Genomic DNA, 17,710 nt, shown 5'->3' with positions numbered 1-17,710 from the left:
TGGTTTCTCTTCCTTCTTAAACCTCACTGTCTTCTCATTTTCACGTTCTCCTGCAGTCACAGGACTCAAACATAGCCTTCTCTGGTGGACAGGACAGCTTTTCCCAGTTCACCATGGACATGGTTCGCCAGTACATGAAAGATGAGGAGGTGAGACTGCAGCACCAGAGCTCTCTGCTGCGTCTTCGCCAGAAAGCGCTCAAGGAGAAGACCAGAACAGAGCTGGCCTGGCTGGAGCACCTGAAGAAGAAGCTGAGAGATAAGGGAGAGGATGACAAAATGCCACCAATCAGGAAGAAGCAGAGAGGCCTTCTCTTAAAGCTACAGCAGGAGCAGGTACTGTGGATGGCAAAAGCACGGTTACATTGAGGGAGCTTCACCGAATGCTGCGGTGTTAACTTTTGCTACTAAGCAGTGTTCTCTCTCACTGTGCTCATTTTCTCAGGCTGAGATCAGGCGGCTTCAGGAGGCCAACAAAGCTGCGAGGAAGGAAAGGCAGCTGTTGCTGAAACAGCAGGAGGAGATTGAACGGATGAGAAACTCAACACTCAGGCTGAAGGAACGTCTCAAGTGTGCTGGGATTGAAGCGCCTCCTGTAAGTAGCTCAGTCATTTATCAGCTCCTGTAGAAGAACCAGCGAATTAAGGCCATTTCAGTTCAGTTCATGCTTTGTTCGTGACAGGTAGTCTTGAATAAACACAGGAAAAAAGTGTACATTTAACCAGACATGTTGGTGTGCTCATTTCCCTTATTAATTCTCAATCTTTCTGCGTGTGTCGATCATCCTCTAGGAGACCCCGGTGTCAGAAACCCCAGGGTCTGAGCCAGCCTCCCCAGATATGAGGCATGCTGATGATAACCGCAGCCCTTCTCCCTCACTCTCCGTCTCTGGAAGTGAGACCAGCAGCATCATGCAGAAGCTCAAGAAGATGCGCTCTCACATGGATGAAAAGTAAGGACTTTAATTGAATCTTCATGGATTAACTGGGCTCGGCCGTCTCCTTATTGACAAGCCTCCCACTGAATGATAAGAATTCATGTATTCATTTATTTTTCAACTTAACTTTAGTTTTACTTTGATTAAAATCTGCATTGCTTTTAGTACGTGGCTGCAAAGACATCCCTCCATTAGTGCTATGTTCTTGGTTAGCATAGCTTCATTAAAAAGAAAAGGTATCGTAGTTTATAAATGTCTTCTTTTTAATTCTATTTTGACAGGATACAAAGCAGAGATGTACATTTACTGTGGGAGACCTTATCTAGCACTAATTGAAACAGTGTGGCGTCTTTCTCTTGCTGCTCGCCGTGCTTCTCTTGCTGTTTTAAAGTGCTCGTCTCTTTAGCTTAGACGAGCAGCCACACACTCCCTCAGTACATCTTTGAGTTTCGATTTAGATAAGCTACTTTGTAAAAAGCTCTCCTACTGATATGTTTGAAAGAAAGAAAGAACATCAGACAATAATCAAACACCCTAAATATTTACAGTACCGTTTAACCTGCACTGCAACATTCAGTTATATGTATGCCGTGTATTCCATAAAGTTTATTACACCCAATGACTCTCATATTGGCCATGGGCTTGCAGTAGCTGTAGGTCACCTAAAGCTTTAAACTTGGTCACCAGCTTTGGTCAGCTGACTGCAGAGCCTCTCAAATCTAGTTGGGACAAACAAGTGTGAATTGTTCTGGGATTTATAATTTGCGTAGTGACAGACCAGCCTTCCATTACCCCTTTTTTCAGCAATCTTTAGGGCTTCAAGTCTTCAAATAAATGCTTACAACAAAAAATATCTGAGCGGTTTTACTGTGGTTTTGTTGTATAATGTTATAGGCTTCAGGCAGGTAATATAGAACAATATAATCGGATCATTTAGACGACCTTTTCCCCGTTGTTCTCCAAATCTGCTGTTTTGTTAACAATGGCAAAATCAATTGCACCTTTACAGCCCAAAAATACCCAGTAACAACTTCACCTGATGGTGTTAACCAACACTAATTAGTTTGACTGTCATAGTTACAGATTAGTTTGTCATAACTGCCTCAGTAAGCAGGTTAGCCTGTAATGACATCCTGACAAACCTCCGAGGTTACCTTAACACACACACGGAGTCAAATGTTGATAAAAGGATTGTTACATGAGAAGAAGTGCTTTAAACGTAACAGCTTTGACACCTCGGGTGCGATAAAACGACATTTTCTCATCTCACTCTCTCCCTTTCTCTCTGCTTGTCTCTTTCCTCTGCGTCTTGTTCTGTTTTCTTTACATTGCGTACGTGTGTCTGCGTGTGCGCTGTAAACGTATCCTCGTTCGTGTGGCTCTTTTGACTTTGTCTCTGCGTGCTTGTGTGTTGTAGACACTGTTCTCCTGTCCACTGCTTCTTCTCTGTGTTCACGGCCCATCACTGGGCCTCCCTCAGTGTCTGTCTTCCCAACCTTCACCCTAAATTCAGGCTCTTTATCTACAACCAGTTGGTCAGGTACTGTACAGTGTTCTCTACCTATGCACCTAGCCCTGCCCTGCCCTGCCTCGACTCCACCCCCACCCCATGGAACATGCTTGTGTTTGTCCACTGGCACTGGGACCTTGGTGGGGTGGGATGGTGAATGATGTGTGCTGATATGTCTGAGGTTCTTTGTTGGCATATTTCAAGGTTTGTAACTTTCAGGAGGGGACAGAGTTTGGATGAAAGCTTAAAGTGCCCAAGGAAAGCTGCCTTACTGAAATAAGCTAACCTTAAACATGTTATTTTCTAGTCCTTGATATTTGTGGCATCAGCAAGACAAAAACATCCAGTGTTACCAGAGAAGGTATTAAAGCACACTGGTCGAGTGTAAAACAATAAACACGAGGGAAAATTGGGAAATAGAAACCTTTTGATTTGCGATGGTCAAAGGTTATGTTATTTAGTAGGAGCCTTCCTTGCTGGATGGGAATCTCAGACTTAAAACTGGGATTTCACTAATTTGCGTCATGTTTAATTTCCAACTCTTTCCATCCTTCTTGCCTCTTGGAATGAATTAGCAAAATTTGCAGTGGAAATAATTCTTTACATTGCGGCTTCTAGCTGAGAGCTGCAGCCTAGTTATCAAAATAAAATGTTTAGAAATGAAACCGCACAGTGACATTGAAGTAAAGGAGTTTTCAGAGAAAAGACCAGAGATGGAGTGGTTTATCTCTTTAATGAGCCCAGTAAATCTTAACTAGCGCTTTTATTATGTAACTGTTGCATAGGATGGGATAATAAGTACAGATGGTCATTGGCTCTAATAGAGTTTGGGAAGGCACTAAAGAATCTCCCCGGTCTCGGTCTTTAGTATCTGGGCTGTCATCAGTATAAATTAGGTCAAGAGAAAGGCTTCTAAATTAGATCAAGGCTAAATAATACTGCGCTGTAATGGCACCCATAGCTGTGGGAGACCATATTACAAAACAGCTATACCTGACTGCACTTTATTTTGACAGATATTTGTATGTGTTAGTGTCCCTGATATACACTGAATTGAAGAATTAAATGGTCTTCTTGCTTTTCAAGACAACAAAACTATTCTTTGAGTTGTTATTCTGATATATAAGGAGGTGGAGGAACGTAAAGGAACACTCGGAGACTGAAGAATCTGTTCTTAGGACTTAAAAAATCATATTTAAACTGCTTGGTGTGTGTGCGTGTGTGACTATGCTTATTGCTCCCTGGGTTTGAATCTGATGCATGAATCTGACATCTTTACTGTTATTTTCCTTCTCCTCTTTTCTCCTAAGTGACATTTCATCACTTATTGTATATAATGGGTACTTGTACATATCTGTATTTGGATGATTATTCTGGGCATGTGTGGGATGTGTGTTTTAATTCTGTGTGCGCTGGACAAAAGTTTGAGTTGAGTTTGCAGTAATAACTGAATGTCAAGGTGATTCTGGGTTTGCTTGCTTCTGCAGGTCATATTTAACCTTTTCTAATGCTCGGTGTATTTGTACTGCTTCTCTTCAACTCTCTTCCTTCATCTTCCTCCTCTCTGCCATTCTCATCTCTTTTTTAACCGTTCTTCCACTTCCTCTTCATCACTTTATTCTTTCCCATTTCTTCCTTTCCATTCACCTCTGTAGGTTCCTGACCAAACGAGAACAACAGCTGATGCAAAGACGTCACCACGCTGAAGAGCTGCTACAATGGAAGCAGCAACTGGACAAGGAGGAGGCAGAGGTCCGTAGGATGGAGAAAGAGGCCCTGGCTGCATGGGACCAGAAAACACTCGGGGACAATCATGTTGACGTGTCAGAGGGACAAGAAAAGGACATCTCTGATATAAGCTCCCACCTCAGTCACCGCCGCAGCTCAGAGCCCAGAACTGACAGCGAGAAAGGTGAAGCTGCCGAATTTTCTTATTCTCAAGTGTAGAACATGGTTTAACCGGAAAATAACAACGTAATGGGATTTAAAAAATACACAGTGTGGTGTGGGAGTAGGGATGGGTATTGATATGATTTTCACGAATCCGATTCCATTTTCGATTCTTTTTAAAAAAGGAGAACACTAAGGTCGATTAGCTTAGAACTTTGTTTTATATCTTCTCTTTGAACAAGATAGAAATGTAGGAGTAACGTGGCCTTACAAACCCAACAGTGAGATCTTAAGAGATCCAGCCTACAGCTCTTCAATGGGGCGTCACAGGGTCCCCAGGGAAAAAATTGTAAATGTAAAATAATAAAATAAATATTCTTCTGTAGCAATAACAAAGTATAACATAAATTATTCTGTAGCAATTACACAAGAATATCCAGTAATGTCCCTGCCTACAATTAAACACATTCACTTACTGAAAATCATCTGCTGTGGCAAATGGGTGCAAGCCTTTGACCACAAACTGAGTCACTGCTCGCTGACATTCGTCTATCCCGGCCTGAAAGGAGACGCTATGGTAGACTGCAGCGAGACTCTGTCTGTCTCATCATGGTCACTAAATGCACAGTAATGGCAGGTTTTGTAATAAGGCAGATCGCGCTAACATAATCTGCACTGTTAGTTGATTATTCACCTGCCGCATTAACGGGAGAGGACGTGCAAACGTTACCGCTGCTGCTGGGCTGAGATTCACGAGTCCGGAGCGGAATTAAAAACACGACATTTATTTAAGGTCATCGCGTGTTTTGTGAGCAAATGTTTTTGCATATTCGTCGTGTTTCCTCCCTTAAATTAAATATCTACTTTGCAAGTATTGCAAGTTGCCCTGTTGTCATCCGTTCTCGTAAAGTGTAATCAAACTTTTGAGCGTTTGAGCCGCTTAGGCGCCGTGTTTCCTGCCAGGTAAATGACGCTCCGCAGTGTGGTGACTTCATTCGGGGCGACTGGAATCGATAAGGGAATCGTTTGCAAAGATGGCAAACAATTCCAAGGAATTGAAACAGTGGGAACCGGTTCTCAACAAGAACCGGTTTTCGATACCCATCCCTATGTGGGAGTAAGAGTAAAATACATAACAATGTTGATTTGTTTCATTTTTCAGAGGATGTTAGCGAGGGCGACTGTTCGTCAGTGACACCTGAGTCCAGTATACACACGGAGGGACCGGCTCCACCTGCCTCAGTCTCTGAAATAACTTTGGCCTCTGTCCAGGGCGGCCCTGCAAATTACACCCAGGACTTCACTTCAGCATCACAGTCACCTACAAGTCAACTGCATGTAATGGATTTTGTATTTTACTCACTGTAGTTTTTTGGGTTTCAAAATGAACACACATCTGTGTACAGGAGAAAGAATCTTATAGCTGCGTTTTTTCCTTGAGGATTAGGAAAAGGGTTCACTAAGCCTTACTTAATTTACTGTGACTGTAAAATATTAATGTAAGCATACCATCTGTTGACTGTGATGTCATGTGACATGTCCTGAAGTAGTGTTCCTGTCTTCCCATCTAGTCTAATGCTCCTGAAGGCAGCCACAGCCCTGCTGCATCTCCTTCAGAGGGCAGCAGTAAAACAAAGATGCAGTTCCGCTCCACCTCCCGGACACTTATCCGCCCCTGCACTCAGCCCACCGACCCTCCAATGGCCACACAGTCTGGTGAGTTACTAGTGTGCAAAACCCACGCTGAGATTATAACGCTTTTGGAGTGTGAAATTCTTCCCGACAGTTTTTAGAGACGAAAGGATGGGTAAAGCAGACAGCTGACATAATGCAGCTATATTGCTGGCGCTGTGTAGGCAGGAAGAATGTGATGATGCCAGAAATGCATTATGCAACCACTTCCCTGCTCCCTAACAAGCTTAACTGTGCGATAGGAGACGGGAACTCTTTGCATTGCACTTTATCGTACCAGTGCAAACTGTTGTGCTGGCCTCGTGTTGTAGCTGAGTGTGCTTTATTCATTTCCAGGTCACTTTTTTAAATGTTTTCAATACTCTTTTTGTTCAGTGTGTTTATGGAAATGAACTTTACACATTCCCGGTAAAGAAAATGTACAGTAATCCCCGAAGAAATGTGTTAGTGTTTGAGTGGGCTAAAGGTTGGATTACCCATTGCTAATCAGAGGTCTGGCACCATTTTCACATTGTAGTTGTGATTTGTCGTGTACATTTTTCTTTAGAAACCATTTCAGACCAGAGTGACATAGAGAGCCGTATCAAGGCGCTCAAGGAAGAACTCAAGAAACGTAAGTTAATGGCCTCCCAGCTAAAGAAGGAGCAGAAGAAGCGACATAAGGAGCGGCTGAAGGCAGAGGAGGCGAGTCTATTGAAACAGCTGGAGGTAAACATGATGTGTAAACTACATTTAACCCTTTAAAGCCGGTCGGAGCGGGCACGCTCCGTTTTGCGTAACTATTTTTAAATCCCGGTAGCTCTGCAACCACGTGAGCTAGCGCAATAATTTTTTTTGCATATGAAACCGGAGGAGTTGTACTTACATCTTATGCCATCAGCTTGTCCTCGGTCACAGTTTCCTTCCACATATAGCTTTGCAAAAACTGCATAAAAAGCACTTGAAGCAACAAAAACATAATATTCCAGAAACACACTTTGCTGATCCGATCAGCTGTTTGTAACACTTCCTACGTTGGAATAGACGTCAGCACGAACTATCGCATGTCCGCCATGACCTGCCCGAAACCGGAAGTGACGTCATTTTGCGGAAATGTAGTTTTTTACCATCAGGGCCTCATGAGCCTATACTGGTGTTTTTAAAAGTTATCTTTGACTTTATGACTTTCTGTGTGGTTTCTGGGATGCTTAGGACTCATATTGCACTGCTGGAAATAGTTTATTTTGATGCATATGCTGCTTTTTTGCAAATTTGCATTATAATATTTATTTTCGTTTTTCCTGCAGTATATAAAAATTGGTGTATTTCAAAAATAAAACTATGAAGACACTCAAAATAAATTTCCTGTGGTGGGAAACTATTTTGTGCAACTTTTTTGTATTTACAGTTTTGAGGGATAAGCCTCTTAAATTTCTCTAACTAGAAATATATGTTAAAAAAACAAAAACGATTTTCAATTTTTTTGTAGTTTATTGCACTTTTTTGCAATTTATGTAATTACTATGCACGTAATGCAGACATATCATTAAAATTTGGGCTATAATGGTTGTATTGATGTATAGCAACTTGAAATGCTCCCAAAAATGGCTCCACAGCATGTAAACATATAATATAAGCTCTGGCGGACTTGGTTCTATGGTAGGTCTTAAAGGGTTAAACATCCAGTTAGATTTGAATCATTTCTTTTCTTCTATGGACGTTTACTTGTGCGTGTATTCTTATCTCTGCTATCATTCTGTGTTTTGATTTTGATTTTACAGAACTATAACAACTTCATTGAGAAAACTAAGGCAGACCTTAACAAAGAGCCAGACTTAACACTTGATACCAACACCCAGATCAACGAGTCCAACTCCGTTTTAGAGCATCTTCCATCTTCACACAGGTACAGAGAATAATAATGATATTTTTCTACATAATTTTCAAATGAATGGTGTGCAGTTAAAAATAAATGCTTGTTTCTCAGGTCTGAACTCGTCAAAATCTCAGAGTCTGAAAGGACACAAATTGATGCATCATTAGATCATCGTGAGTGTTTTAAAGTCATCATAATAAATACTTTATTATAATAAATAGATTACGTGGAGCGTTTATTCTAAATGTGTTTTCACAAATATTTTCCAGTAATAATGCGGCTCTCCCCACTCTTATGACAGATGCCTTTCCTAAGCCACATCTAAGTAGATCCACTTCAGTGCCTGGAGACGTGTCTGCTGAGACGCCTCAAAGAGTCACTCCGGGTGTGGCGATATCCGGCAGCCCAGAGAGTCCAACCTCAGGACAGAGCAATCATCAGTCTACAGAAGATCTTATTAGGCAGCACTCCACAGAAGACAAGTCAGAATATGCAGATGAGAATATTGTGTCTGATTATAGATCTGATATTCAGGAAGAGCTGGAGGTGGAAATAAGCTCCAGAGTTGAGGATGAACAAACTCAGCATCTTCTAAAACTGGAAAATGAAGACAGACTTGACTCTCGGGAGAGGTTGCCTACATCCAAATGTGTTTCCTCTTCTGTGGATGAAGAACAACAACATTCATCAACTGTTGGCCTTGAACAGGGAAATCAGATGAAGCAGAGTGAAGTATCTGATGTAGAGGAACCTTTACAGCCATACGTTATTGCCTCTAGTCAGCCGCATTCAGCGGTAGCGGACCTCAAAACCTCAGCGCATCAAAACTACGGCTCTGCATCTGTTGACCAGTCCCCATCCCCAAACTCAGATGCTTTTGGTTCAATGAAGGAGGCTTCCATAAAAGACATCGAGGCTTCTCCAGTAGCAGATGGTTATCACGATGACTTTGAGTCATCAGTGGATTCTTCATCCAAGGAAGAGCATCATAGTTCCAAGGCTGAGTCTCAAACCTCCCACGTTTCCTCCCACGAAATCAAGGGTTCAAGAAAAGACGCATCTAGCAGGGGCCTGGCATTTGACAGCACGGATGAAGTTGTAGAGGAAGAAATAGCTGAAGATCTGAGTCACCATTCTGGCATCAGTGTGCCTAGCCATAAATCTGGAAGACTGCTGGATCTCAATAAGCAGGCAGTAGATTTTAAACGGGACAATGAGAGCTTTGATTCCAGACACTCACCAACCATCTATTCTCTGCAGGTCCCCCTCTCTCCTGTTATAGATGAAATGCCCGATTTTTACATCGGAGACCGAGTTCTTGTTGGTGGTGTTCAGCCCGGCACGTTGCGATTCAAAGGTCCAACCAGCTTCGCCAATGGTTTCTGGGCAGGTGTTGAGCTGGACAAGTCTGAAGGGAGCAACAACGGCACTTACGATGGAGTCGTATACTTTGAGTGTGACGAGCGCCATGGTATATTCGCTCCACCAGACAAAATCACACATCTCCCGGACAAGTTTGAGCTCTACACCGATACCACAGAAGATGAGGACTCGTTCTTTGACGACTTGTCAGATAAAGATAGAAATGAACCTAAAACAAAGGAAGACAATTTCCAAATGCAAGAAAATCTCAACAGGGAGAATGAACAGACCTCTCAGAAGGAGACTGGGTCAAATGATAAGAAGGAAACTGATGGCTCTGTTCTCGAGAGCCAGGATCCACATTGGGACAGGCCCCAGCTCAATTCACAACATCACAAAGAATCTAAACATCGATTTTCTGATGAGAACATTAAGGACATGATGTTGAATTCTGAAGATGCATCGCACACTCTCATCATCTCTGACTTGGATAAAACAGGTCAGGTGACGGAGAGTAGAAAGGAGATTACAGCCCTCATTGAAAAAGAAGACATGGAGTCACATGATGATAAGAGGAAAGAAAAGGACAAGGATTTGCTGGACACAGTTGCAGACAGGCTTGTCAGCAACTTTGTGGAAGACGCTCTTAAACAGTGTGCTGAAATTAAAAGGGCGAAAGAGCAGAAGATTGAAGCTGCCAAGCAGATGAATGGAGACCTGTTTGGTGAAAATGCTGAAGAAGAAGAAGAAAAATGGAAATCTACAGTGGATCAAAAAGATGATCTCCCCTTCTTTCTCCCAGTGGAAAAGGAGGAACTGTCCTCTCCAGAACTGTGTAACCGACCGGTGAGTCTAACAGTTTAATAGCAGATTATTTCATTTCTGCTTCTTTGTTTTGTGACGAGTTCTGGATAAAAATAATAATAAGATCAAAGCAGTCGGCTAAACTGTAATAAGAAACCGCTGGCAGTGATGACATCGAGATAGTGACTTGTTTATTTGAGCCTGTCCTCTGGATTTGTTCAGCCAAAGTCCAACTTTGTATTGACAGACTTCATTGAATTTGGTGGTCGGTGCTGAAAGCCTTTGTGTCTGAAACGTTTGTAAGGAAAATTGACACTAAAATGCAAAACCGAAACTTATTGCAGGCCTCGTGGTGTGATGTTGCAATTAGATTTTAATATTTATGCAAATCTAGAATTGAATGTAAGCATGATGTTGATGTTTACTTTTTCAACACAGGAGAGTCCAGTGTTAGGAGCCATTGGTCAAGAAGAGCTCGCCAAGCGTCTAGCAGAGCTGGAACTGAGCCGCGAACTGCTCGATGACCTCGGTGATGATCAGGACTGGTTTGATGAAGACTTTGGCCTTAGCTCCCGCAGGAAACAGCAGAAACTCAAAGAGGAAGAGGCGCGACTGGGAGCGGGATTTGGGAGATCTAGCTCATCAGCTGGCCCAGCTGTGGGGGAAATGGGTTCGTCATCAGGTGGAGAACCCCAGGTAAAGACGCCACCTAGACCGGAGCTGCCTCTCCCCTTGCCTCCTAAACTACCTGAGCAGCCTGCCATGGTGGTACCCCACTCAGCTGTAGAGGTGGAGAAGATGGTCCATGCTGCCACACGGGAGCTCTGGGACAGCTTTGACCTCGGGAACAAGGGAACACTCACTCATGGGCAGCTGCCAAGTCCACAACCTTCACTAGAATACCTTGGTAAAGAGGACAGCACCCAGAACCAGGAGTCGCTGTCCATTCGCAGCTACAGAAAGGTATAAATAAGACGTGTGGACCCATGAAAATGTCAGTCATGTGTGAGTTTTTACTCACACAAACCACCTAATCTGAGGTTATTCTACTTGAGAAGCTTTATTTATGTAGATTTCATACAGTACTTCATATTTTTACCTGTGCTCTTTTCTCAGGCTGTGTATGACTTAACGTGGGAGATCCTTCAGGAGATCTATGCTGAAGACCCCAATACTAATCAGCCTCAGTGGGTCAAACCGCGTCGAGTCAAGTCCTCTTCATTTCACAAAGTCAGGACACCGGGAGACGTCAAGAAGATCCAGGTAAAGAACGATGGCAGCAACACTGAGAGAAACTGTTCCCGTGTTGAACAGTGACAATAATGATGCTGTAGTGATGTTGACTGTTGATATTTTTGACTATAAAATAATTACATTTTTGTGAAATTGTTTCATAGTTGACTTATGTTCTATAATCATTTTCATTTGACCACCAAATCAAAAATTCTTAATAAGGATTTTACATTCACTCAAATCCAGCATCGTGCCTAACATGTTATTTTTCCCCCTTATGCTGTTTCTCAGGAGTTCATCACAGAAGAAGTACTGAAGCTTTACGGTCTGACAAAAGACCAGAACCAGAAGAACGACTGGCAGAAGATGCTCAAGTTCGGAAGAAAGAAGCGGGACAGAGTCGATCACATACTGGTAGGCCCCCGAATCCCATTTGCATTTCTCTGTGGCCCAAACAGAGCATCTTGTAAATGTTGCCTTTATCATTTTTAGAAGTAAACACAAATTGCAAATTTTGAACCACGAGAAATGATTTTATTTCCACTAAATAACAGCAACAGCTTTAAAGCAGTAATAGGATTACTTAGAGTTAAGAAAACATGCATTGCAGAGTCTTTGATGATTTATTAAAATTACAGGAAATTGAACATAATCTGCCTGAAAAGCTTCATACTGTGATGGTTTATTTCAGGTCGTGCAGGTTCATTTAATGTCTTTAGAGAAGAGGAGCAATTTTAACCCTTTTAAACCAGTCGGAGCGGGCACGCTCTGTTTTGCGTAACTATTTTTAAATCCCGGTAGCTCTGCAACCACGTAAGCTAGCGCAATAATTTTTTTTACATATGAAACCGGAGGAGTTGTACTTACATCTTATGCCATCAGCTTGTCCTCGGTCACAGTTTCCTTCCACATATAGCTTTGCAAAAACTGCATAAAAAGCGCTTGCAGCAACAAAAACATAATATTCCAGAAACACTTTGCCGATCCGATCAGCTGTTCGTAACACTTCCTACGTTGGAATAGACATCAGCGCGAACTATCGCATGTCCGCCATGACCTGGCCTATCAGGGCCTCAATGAGCCTATACTGGTGTTTTTAAAAGTTCTGTTTGACTTTATGACTTTCTGTGTGGTTTCTGGGATGCTTAGGACTCATATTGCACTGCTGGAAATAGTTTATTTTGATGCATATGCTGCTTTTTTGCAAATTTGCACTATAATATTTATTTTCGTTTTTCCTACAGTATATAAAAATTGGTGTATTTCAAAAATAAAACTATGAAGACACTCAAAATAAATTTCCTGTGGTGGGAAACTATTTTGTGCAACTTTTTTGTATTTACAGTTTTGAGGGATAAGCCTCTTAAATTTCTCTAACTAGAAATATATGTTAAAAAAACAAAAACGATTTTCAATTTTTTTGTAGTTTATTGCACTTTTTTGCAATTTATGTAATTACTATGCACTTAATGCATGCATATTATTAAAATTTAGGCTGTAATGGTTGTATTGATGTATAGCAACTTGAAATGCTCCCAAAAATGGCTCCACAGCATGTAAACATATAATATAAGCTCTGGCGGACTTGGTTCTATGGTAGGTCTTAAAGGGTTAAGCAGGAGAAGTGCTCCACACAGGCCATTTTCCACAACAGGAACTGTCAGATGGTTTTTGGAAAGCCCAAACTATTTTCCCACCAGGTTAATTCCCTCATTTACAACTGCAAAATGAAAATGTGAGAAAGTTCTACTTTTAGGGGTCTTAATTTTCATTTTGCAATCAAATGAGGGGATTAACCTGGTGGGAACATACAAAAATGTGGTTATCCTCTGAGAGGAAACTGTGAAACCAGATAGAATAAATAGAAAAGAGACGTTAAGATGTTAAAATGGATTGATGAGGAATTTTTGCTTTAGTGGTCGAGTCAAACAATGGTGTTAATAAAGACACTGTGACTCTCTGATTGTTTTACAGTAGCTATGGTCCAGTTGTCTGTGAGGAGGTGCAGCTTGTTAGCACAGGGCAGGTTAAGGGCAGCGAGTCCACTGTTGCTGCTTTGTGTTTGTTTCTTTACGGGCCGTCACACAGACGTGTGTTTGAAGAGTTTAGGGGAAGTAGTAAGACTGATTGCTAAGTTTTTATAAGGAGAGAACGTGAACGAGAGTTTGCTGTGCAACAGCTGTGTCAGCAGGCTGACGTGATAATACTCTTTATGAGCCTTCACCAAAGTGGAAACACAAACAGTGGAAGCTTTTAGCTCCATGAAATGACTCCTGAGAGGAAAAGTCCAGATGGACAGATGTGCTCGGACGAAGGTTTGGGGCACATATTTAAAACCAACAGTTGTTTTATTTGTTTTTAATTTATTTATTCCCCTTTTGTGCCAAGAAAGCAAAGAAATTAAGTCTTTCAGCTCTTTATCATGCTATGTTTTAATGTTTAGCCAGTATGTGCTCTGCCATCTATAAATCTCTTGTATGTAAGAAGGAGCCGAGAAGGCCAGTAACTACATTCAGTCAGTGTTGCAGTAACAGCACACGGGTGATTTTTACATAAACACAGAACATTAACTTTTTTATCTTCGCTCCGTGAAATGTCTCTGATGTTATTTGTGTGGTGCCAACCACAGCGTTTGTCACCTCAGACTACTTTACATAGTAGTAAGATTACTGCGTTACTATATGTCCTTAATTCTTTGTCATAGGGACAGCTGTCAGTCACTGTGCTTCTGTAGTAAAAACTAGTTTTTCTCTCTCGCAGGTTCAGGAACTCCACGAGGAGGAGGCCCAGTGGGTCAACTACGACGAGGACGAGCTGTTTGTCAAAATGCAGCTAGCAGACAGCATCTTCGATTCGTTACTTAAGGACACAGTGAATGTGCTCACACTCATTTCTGACAGGAGAGCCAACAGAGACACGCTCTCCTGATGACTTTCTGCTTGGGTTTGAACTCCAACTTCGAGCTCAACCCCGCTCTTTCCCCACCACGGTGAACTCCAGCCAACCTGTCGCTGCTCGGGCTTCCACCAGCTGATGTGCCAACAGCAACCCTCTGATGCCTTCAGTCTCAGTATTACCTCGCAGCTAAACAAATCGTCCTTAGTTCTCCGACATTCATTCGCTGAATCGCGTCAGCTGACTGTAATAGCGACAATGGTCGCGCTCAAAACGCCTCTCGAGCGATCCCGCCCTCGAAAACCTTAACACGAGCCTGAGCTCCCGCCTGGACCGGCCGTTTTGCAGACTGTCGATGATGATGATGATGAGATGGACTGTGCCATTTGCAAGCATGCGAAGGTCCACGAATGCTGCTAAGTGATCGTTCTGTCGTGGACTTTGGAATAACATCCACTCAGAACAGTAGTAGATAATTCTTTTGAATTGTTCAGTCTTTAGGTAAATGTGTATATATGTGGATTCAAAAATTGTAATAGAACAACAAATGAGCAATATAACGTGCAGTCTGATTTGACAGTGATACATTATAGCCTTGGCTTTGTAATGCAGCACATGTACCAACTCTAAGCTTTAATTTGAAGGTTTCACATCCATACCCAGTGATCTGGGGGGTAATCGTAGCTCTTTTTATTCACAGTCCTCTGTAAGTTTGCCTTAACCGCTGCAGCTCTTGCTTGTTTACGGGGACTTTTAGGTCACTTTCTGGTCTTTGGCAAATACAGCACCTCCTTAGTTGGCATTGGGTCAAGTGATTTGCCTACCAGTGATGATAAAATTCAACTCTTTGGCTCACAAAGCTCACGGTTTGCTTTGACCGCAAGTTTACTAAAGGCTCGCTCCACGTTCTGTCTATGAAAAAGTATTTCAGCCAATCAAACTTTAAAGCAGAGAGTTGGGACTTTAAATAGTCAGTGCTGTATTACAAATCTAGAGTTGCAACACTTGGTCTCTGATCAGATCTGGACAGACTTTGCTGTGTCGGACCGCTGAGTTCAAAGAGTCGATGAAACATGTTTGCTTCCTTAGTTATTTATTGCGTGAAAATGTTTAATTAGAGGCACAAAGAACATTCAGAATTGTAAATGATCTTGTAAGTAAACGTACAGAGAAGAGCTCCTTTAAACTTTGTGTAAAGAAAGTCTAACATTGTTGTAAAAGCACAAATAAAAAATGTGAATATGGCAATACATTAGGGAGGAGAATCCAGGCAAAGAAGATGGAGAAATGTGTTTTAAATGTTTAGTCGTTCTCTTAATAATCGATTGAAACTGTTTGACTTTTTTATTGTGGCCACAGCTGTCCAGTTGGTCGACACAGTGCGTTCCTCTTCTGTATGCTAACCTTAGGAAGCGTGTTGACATTGTAGCACAGTGTTGACCACACAGAGAAACCTTATCAGCTGGTTTCTCTGTGTGGTAGGTGTGAACGCAACCGACACTTTAGTGTGTAGCACGAAAACAGAAGAGAAACAGCTGCAGTAGGCTGATGTTTCGGGACAGTACTGAATGCTGGATTTGAGCCTCAGCTATCCTACATTTACTTTGTCTTATCTGAGAAAACACCCGCGGTTCTCGTTTCTTTATTATTTACTCTCTGAAAGGTTTGTTTGCGTAACATTTGCCCTAAAATAAACACCCTGTCACGTAAAACCACGGCCGCTGCAAGTCATCGACCAGTTCAAACGAGGCGTCGCAAAGTAGCCAGAAGTAGTCGAACTCCATATTCAGTTCAAGTGCCTTTTTCAAGTTGAGTTGTTTGTTTCAAACTGACTTTCCTGATGTCTCTGCATCATTTGGACCTATTTTCTTCGAATGTCTCCCTTAAACTGCTGTATACTACCGTTTTATAAAGGATCCTACAAAGGCTGCTCTTCTTCTGACCAGTTAACCAGCGCTTCAGTTTCTGCCTTATAGATATTTCTGTGTCGGTTTTTTTGTTTTTTTTGGACAGTTTTTTAAATCTCCTCTTGCTTCTGTGCCTCAGCCTGAGGAAATGTTTGCGTCTAACCTGCTTCTTATCAGGCCAGCCCATGTGTCTGTGCATATAGACACTGTTGAGTCATGTTATTGATGTACTGTATCAGGAACAAGTGGCTCGAGCTGACAGGCTGCACAGTGCGAGTCATTGAGCTGATGTGGTTCAGCACGTAGGACTGTAGCTAAGGGCTTTTTTTTAGTGCCACTGTCAGTGTGGCTTTGATCCAACAAACTGTAGAAACTCATTGTGGCATGTATGAGAGAGCTTGTTAATTCTCACTGACTGCTTGGAGCTAAAGTGACCTTAAACTGAGTCTTTTTCTTTCCTGATGCTGTTTTAATACGTGTTTGTTCAAACTGTACATAATGTAGGAAAAGACCAAAAACGTTTGATACCAGTCTCCGTGCTATATGACATTAAAGTCTGGTCTGTAACGGTGACACGATTAGTATCTTAGAAACGGCTTTATTGCGACTCCTCCGTCTTTGTCCTCTCGATTGATTGTATGTTGGTGGAAGCTGTTCCCCTCTGTAACTATGCAGTACTCGGTTGTACTTATTGTTTTGTGTGTCTGGACCAAACAGCTTAAAACCTCAGCTGTAGTCTGTAGATTAACTCAGCCTTCAAGTAGCTTGAAGCCGTTTGGTGTAGCGGCGTCGTTCCTATCGTCTGGTCCGAGGTCTCCGCAGGAGACGCAGCACCTGCCGTTTGATCTCCGTAACTACATGGAAAAGTAGGCACAAGATGTTTGAGTGTCACATTAACAAGTCGAATTAGATTTCCCTGAATATTTATAATAATGTGCTGTGAGTGCGCTGCAAGTGCACTTGAAGATTAGTACAAATGTTTTATGGGTGTAAATGTATTGTTTGTCCAATCTGACCCACGCTTACGGTAACTTTAACGATTGTTGTATAAAAAGGAAGAAAAAAAACACTGTTTACTTTGCAAATATGTACATAGTATATATTTGTTTACTAAATGAAATTTGAAACTGTAAATAAAGCTTTCATTGTTTCTAAAGGACTGTGTTGTGATGTGAAATGTTTTCCATTTTAATTTAGGGTGTGCAGAAGTAGCTCCCACATGTTACAGTGCTGACGGCAGGATGACAGATCTCTCTGTAATGTTCGACTGCGACCAAACAGAGGTGTTGATGTTTGTTTGTCACGTTGTTTTAGGGCGCAGTCGTGAGGCTGTTGTTGCAAAGCTATCTGCAAATTAGCAGAAGAGTCGGAGATCCATCTGACTGCATTACTGAATCGTTTTCATTTAAAAGAAAAAAAAAGACTCATTCAACATAAAATCAACCAAGTTTGGGAAAATGAAGATTGTGTTTTTAATAAGTCCCATGCATAAAGTTACAGGCCTCCAAAATACGCAGGGCTGTGTTGAAGATCGTGGCCTTTGCTTTTCCAGCATAATGAGTCTCCTAACTTTAGTTTCATGCCAACACATTTAGGCTTCGTCTAAAAACTGCAAACTAATCACCT

The 17,710-nt window shown here is 41.9% G+C and overlaps 1 protein-coding gene across 2 annotated transcripts in view; it reads left to right on the top strand.

Moving 5' to 3' along the window:
* cep350 (centrosomal protein 350) overlaps positions 1-17,243 on the top strand; it is a 35,860-nt gene extending 18,617 nt beyond the window's left edge. The window contains exons 24-38 of one of the 2 annotated variants that reach the window (XM_087836826.1): positions 57-335; positions 445-594; positions 791-951; positions 2,354-2,476; positions 4,102-4,358; positions 5,499-5,674; positions 5,908-6,052; positions 6,576-6,736; positions 7,789-7,913; positions 7,995-8,056; positions 8,185-10,091; positions 10,488-11,012; positions 11,166-11,312; positions 11,574-11,696; positions 14,043-17,243. In XM_087836826.1, the coding sequence (XP_087692952.1) occupies positions 57-335; positions 445-594; positions 791-951; positions 2,354-2,476; positions 4,102-4,358; positions 5,499-5,674; positions 5,908-6,052; positions 6,576-6,736; positions 7,789-7,913; positions 7,995-8,056; positions 8,185-10,091; positions 10,488-11,012; positions 11,166-11,312; positions 11,574-11,696; positions 14,043-14,210 (4,509 nt within the window). In that variant the 3' untranslated portion in view covers positions 14,211-17,243. The remainder of the gene's footprint in view (positions 1-56; positions 336-444; positions 595-790; positions 952-2,353; positions 2,477-4,101; positions 4,359-5,498; positions 5,675-5,907; positions 6,053-6,575; positions 6,737-7,788; positions 7,914-7,994; positions 8,057-8,184; positions 10,092-10,487; positions 11,013-11,165; positions 11,313-11,573; positions 11,697-14,042) is intronic. The other variant, XM_087836827.1, reaches the window with a different exon arrangement.
* The last annotated feature ends 467 nt before the right edge of the window (positions 17,244-17,710 follow it).

Source organism: Neolamprologus brichardi, chromosome 23 (assembly GCF_056152115.1).
Source record: "Neolamprologus brichardi isolate AB-2024 chromosome 23, ASM5615211v1, whole genome shotgun sequence".
NCBI lineage: Eukaryota > Metazoa > Chordata > Actinopteri > Cichliformes > Cichlidae > Neolamprologus > Neolamprologus brichardi.
Note: the sequence above shows the minus strand (reverse complement) of the source record. Positions and strands in the feature narration are given on the sequence as shown.